This window comes from Limulus polyphemus, unplaced genomic scaffold (genome assembly GCF_000517525.1).
Source record: "Limulus polyphemus unplaced genomic scaffold, Limulus_polyphemus-2.1.2 Scaffold4426, whole genome shotgun sequence".
Classification (NCBI taxonomy): Eukaryota; Metazoa; Arthropoda; class Merostomata; order Xiphosura; family Limulidae; genus Limulus; species Limulus polyphemus.
Window position 1 is genome coordinate 9259 of NW_013670036.1, and position 4934 is coordinate 14192.

The window sequence follows — 4934 nt, forward strand, 5'->3', positions numbered from 1 at the left end:
CCCTTTTAAAAGAAATTGTTAGGTTAAGTACAGAAGGACATACCAGATACTTTATTAATGTATTTATCATTAATGTCATCGTATATAACTGTTTTCTTTTATAATATCCTTGGATTTACAGAGCAAGTAATGGGCATAATTTCACAAACTTGGCTTGTAGATCAAGATTAGGTTGTTAGATAACTTTATATTATGAAACTTTATGATACAAACACCAGTTACAGCCTGTGAATTGTGTATGTCATATTTGAGGACCTATTACATCTTTTCCAGCTGCCTCCTCTTGTAGGGTTGAGTTGTGTTCGATCCAGTTTAGACGTGCCATCCAGGCTCAGACAGACTTACCCTTAGAAGATCTAAGTTATTCGCGCTACCACTATTGTACAGTTTTACGTAGTTATGCTGATTGCATCAGGGCCACAGCCCGCAGTTGTCGTGGTGATCTAAGTTACCATTCAATATACACACTGGTAATGCAGTGGTTAGACAAAAAAAACTGCACTATTATCACTGCAAAAGAAATGCCAGAGCATCCACAGAAACAACCCTTGAAGCCAAAACTGTTGGTCCCTTCAAAATGTAAGTTCAGAAGCAGTCACTCTGGTCCAGTAAAGTTTAGTCATTGTGGACTGTTTGGGGATCCACATCTTCGAACTTTTTATGATGAATTTCAGACGTGCAGAACATTAGGAGCTTGGCCGTTGATCGACAATCCATATATAGCAGTTCAAGTAACTAACAAACAAGTTTCTCCAGAATCTAAAGCAACAGGTACTACAAAGGTAAGCAGCAAATGTTTTTTTTTTTGACAAAAATATTAACAACACTTAGGTATGACATTGAGATATTTCAAAGATTATTTACAGGAATAGTTTTTGTGGATATTAAAGCTAAACAAAATAGGAAGTTGGAAAGAAAAGAGCTGATTGTTTAATTACCAACTATTGGGTATTAGAGGATCTTTGTAAATTTTGGTCATAATTTAGGTAAGAATGACAAATACTTTTATTGTTAAAAGTTTTAAATTGGTGCATGACTGAGGAAATTTATTGTTCATTTGAGGCATTATGGGCAATATCTTGAGATGTTTCATTGAAGTTCCAAAGTTTCTTTACTCACTCACCAATATATAAGTAATTGTCAGGTGCTGAAGAATGGAATTCATTAAAAAGTTCTTGAACTACTCAATCACTTCAGTAGGCTTTGAACATTACTAAGAGATGCACAGTGACCCAAGTTTTCACCAGCAGAATTAGTTATGACTGTATTTTGTTCTTGGCTATATTAAAGTGGTTAACTTGCTAGGACCATATGTCTTAACTACTGTATGTTTTTGTCTACATCTAGATTATTAACTGTTGTACTTGTATTATTATATAATGCTGATTTTAGTAACCACTTGGTTCAAAGTATAGTCGTTTTTTGTGACAATTCTATTTCTAAATTTATTAAATTAGGTTCTTTTATACTTTTTATGTATTTAGAATAATGAAAGCAATGATTAATATTTTGGTTCACTTTAAGTATTTGAGTTGGCTACTGTAATTCTCAGTTACAAAAGTATATTTTATCTAGACTTTTATTTAAAACGTATAACTAGTGGTATTTATAATAGCTACTGTAGTTATTAAGTCACTGGCCATCCAGAGTTTAGGGTGGAGTTAAATATGGAGTTCCTTTCCACAAGGGCCATTTTGTTAATAATATTTAAGGTAAAAGTACCTCTGAATTAGTACCCCCACTAAATGCCAGTTATCAAGACGGGGGGTGGCTTTTATGATTCCCATTCACTGTTTTTCATCTGAGTTTTTGGGGGGAATTTGGGAGGCAAAATGTCTCAGATGCCCCCCCATCCGACGGCCCTGTTAAGTTACATAGAAACATGCATAACACGTGGGATTTTTAACGTACATATACGAACAAAACTAGAAACTCAAACCGAGTGTTTAATAAGGAATCGCAGTTCTTCAGGCGCTAGGTTATAAAAATAGCATTGCTAGACAAATCCTTATAATTGTTTGGATACGTGTTTTATTAAGTAAATCTGTTTTTCGTGTGGGTTATTGCTGTGGATACGCTTCACCGATTATTGCGCCTACGCTTTACTGGTTTACAAGGTTTTAAGCTCCTCTTCAGTACCTGCACCTACATCTTCTTTGTCCCCCGACCCGTTTCATACAGTAAAGTCTGCCAGATGTGCCTACTTTTCGAGGTTAATTTTCAACCCAACGTGTTAACTACGGAACTCAAACGACAGACAGACATTGCAAAGCAGGGTATTTTTACCACGAACAAACAAGACTTTCGTCAAGGATTTTACCTTTTTTTATTGTTGTTTATGTGCACTGATTGTTGCAAATTAAAATTGCTTACAAAAAAACTCGCATATTTGACGGGGAAAATGGAAAAAAAAAAGTGAAACAAATTACTAACAGGTTTCTATCAAAGTAGCTGAATTAATTGTAAACCACAAAAACTGAAATGATTTATGAAACGCTTGATCTTTTAATTTTATGTTTTCCAGCGCGCTTCTCAAGAAACTAAGCAACTAGCGTTGAATACACGTTTGTTTTTACGATTAAGGCTTAGTTCTAAAACAATTTTATATTTTTGAAATACGGAAACAGTTCTGGCCCTTGACATAGTTTACGTTAAATGTTATTATATTTAACCAGAATTTGAGGAACAAGTCTGTTTTCATTAGTTTTCAAAAAACTAATTAGCTGCTGTCGATAACTAAAATGACAAAACCAAATTTTAATACGGTATTTAAATGGTTAGCTTAATTGCTAGATAAAAATGACGCTGACAAGGTTAATTTAAAGTGAATGGTCGTGTATAGTAAAATATCAAACCTCCTAATTAAGATATTAATATGATCACTTAGTATTATCTGCCATTCAGTTTCGTCTATGAGGTCACGCCAAGGTCATATAATAGAAATACCGAGAAAATAAACATTTGTAAATGGTATAATTTGCTTTCTAGAGTGTAATATTGCGCATATTTAACTCCGATCTTTGTAATTAGGCACAGGTACACATAAAATTTGCGGTTAGGCTTAAGATGGAATTATTGCAAGGTCGATCTTTCATTTAGTGCAATTGTTCTCGATATCTCCAGGCTCGAGTGCCATTTTCTGTTGAAACCTTTTTTTTTTTTTGAAGTACAAACCCAGGCCTTATTAAAAATAAGAGAAAAAACTAGTAAAAATTAATGCCCTTAACACTTACCCATCGCTGGGAAGGGTGTAATTGTTTTTCTGGCACAATCAACTTGAAGAATGTATGTTGTGATTATTGTAAATTAGATGGGAAGAAAGATCAATGAAGCCTTTGCAGCTTTTATACTTTTTATATTAATTTTGTTTGCGTGCTGTTCATACCGCCAGTGGGACGTACCACAGTTTGAGAATCACTGATATGGCATTTATACCAACTGCTATTAACTTAGAATATCGCATGTAATTCGTACGGCGAATTTTACATTTATTTGATATGATAGAAGAAATGATAAAATTATTGCAAGCTTTAGTGAAACAAAAAAATCCAAGACGAATCGTATGCTTCTTTTACTTTTCCAATTGGCATTATTGGGGTTTGAAACATCGTTTGAGTTTTTCTGGGTCACTTTGCTTTAAAATTCAACAAACTACTTGCGTGGAAAAAAAAACAAATAATCGAACTGTAATATATGTTGTTTATAACAATAGTAACATTATCATTTATAGTAGTGGGTTATCTGTAGTATCATCTTTTATTTTAACGGAACTTTTTATACAGTACTTTATGTAAGAGAATTGTTTAGTTGAGAATTGATATAACGTACTTATAAATGACTAAACAAAAACTGTGCTTTTATTTTGTAGCACGAAGTTATATAAAGTTAGATTAAAACACTGCAAAAAGTCTAAAGATATCGAATACCACCGAGTAGTCAGTCGTGGAAAGAAGAGGGAAAAGAGTAATAATATAATTTCACAAGTGAATTAAACATACAATTATTGTAACGGTATAATTAACAGAATAGAATGGTAAGTCCATTCACATTATAACGTAACACAGAAAAACGTACTGCATGCCAAAAACAAGTATACAAAATATAACTTGTGGATGAATTTCTCAATTTTAGATTTAAAATTACTGCTTGCAAGTTAACTCCTTAAAATTTATACCGATAAAAATTTTCATATTGTAGTTTCACATGCTTTACTAAAAGGCATTTAGGCCAGACGTAGCCTAGTGCTTCACGTACTAAACAGTAAATCTGAGGGTCAATAATTCTCGTCCCGTTGCCAAAAAAATAAAGAAATGGCGCTCCTCGCTTTGATGCCATAAGTGGGTTATAAAAGTGATTAAATCCCGCTATTCGGTTAAAGTTAGCGGTGGGTACTGTTGACTAGTTGCCTTCCTCTAGTCTACCAGTTTAGGCCCGGCATGGCCTGGTGGTTAAGGCACTCGACTCGCAATCTGCGGGTCGCGGGTTCGAATCCCTCTCACACCAAATATGCTCGCCCTTTCAGCCGTGGGGGCGTTATAATGTGACGGTCAATCCCACTATTCGTTGGTAAAAGAGTAGCCCAAGAGTTGGCTGTGGGTGGTGATAACTAGCTACCTTCCCTCTAGTCTTACACTGCTAAATTAAGGACGGCTAGCGTAGATAGCCCTCGTGTAGCTTTGCGCGAAATTCAAAAAAGAAACAAGAGACATCTACCAGTTTAAAATTTGGAACTGCTAGCACAGACAACCCTTTTGAATTTTTGCGCGAAAATTCGAAATAAACAAAGAAAATATGGCATGGCCTGGTGGAAACCCGTCAATCAGGGGATGTTCATAATGTGATGGTAAAGAGTTTTACAAAAGTATATAATATTCTTCTTAATAGAATACTATATATACATTTAATAGACGTTTTAATGCCCATCTAGCTTGCTA

The 4934-nt window shown here is 34.5% G+C and overlaps 1 protein-coding gene across 1 annotated transcript in view; it reads left to right on the top strand.

Annotated features, from left to right (window-relative positions):
- LOC106471131 (RGM domain family member B-like) overlaps positions 1-4934 on the top strand; it is a 17450-nt gene that overhangs the window by 7276 nt on the left and 5240 nt on the right. The window contains exon 2 of the mRNA XM_013931719.2: positions 274-782. Within this exon, the coding sequence (XP_013787173.2) occupies positions 274-782 (509 nt within the window). The remainder of the gene's footprint in view (positions 1-273; positions 783-4934) is intronic.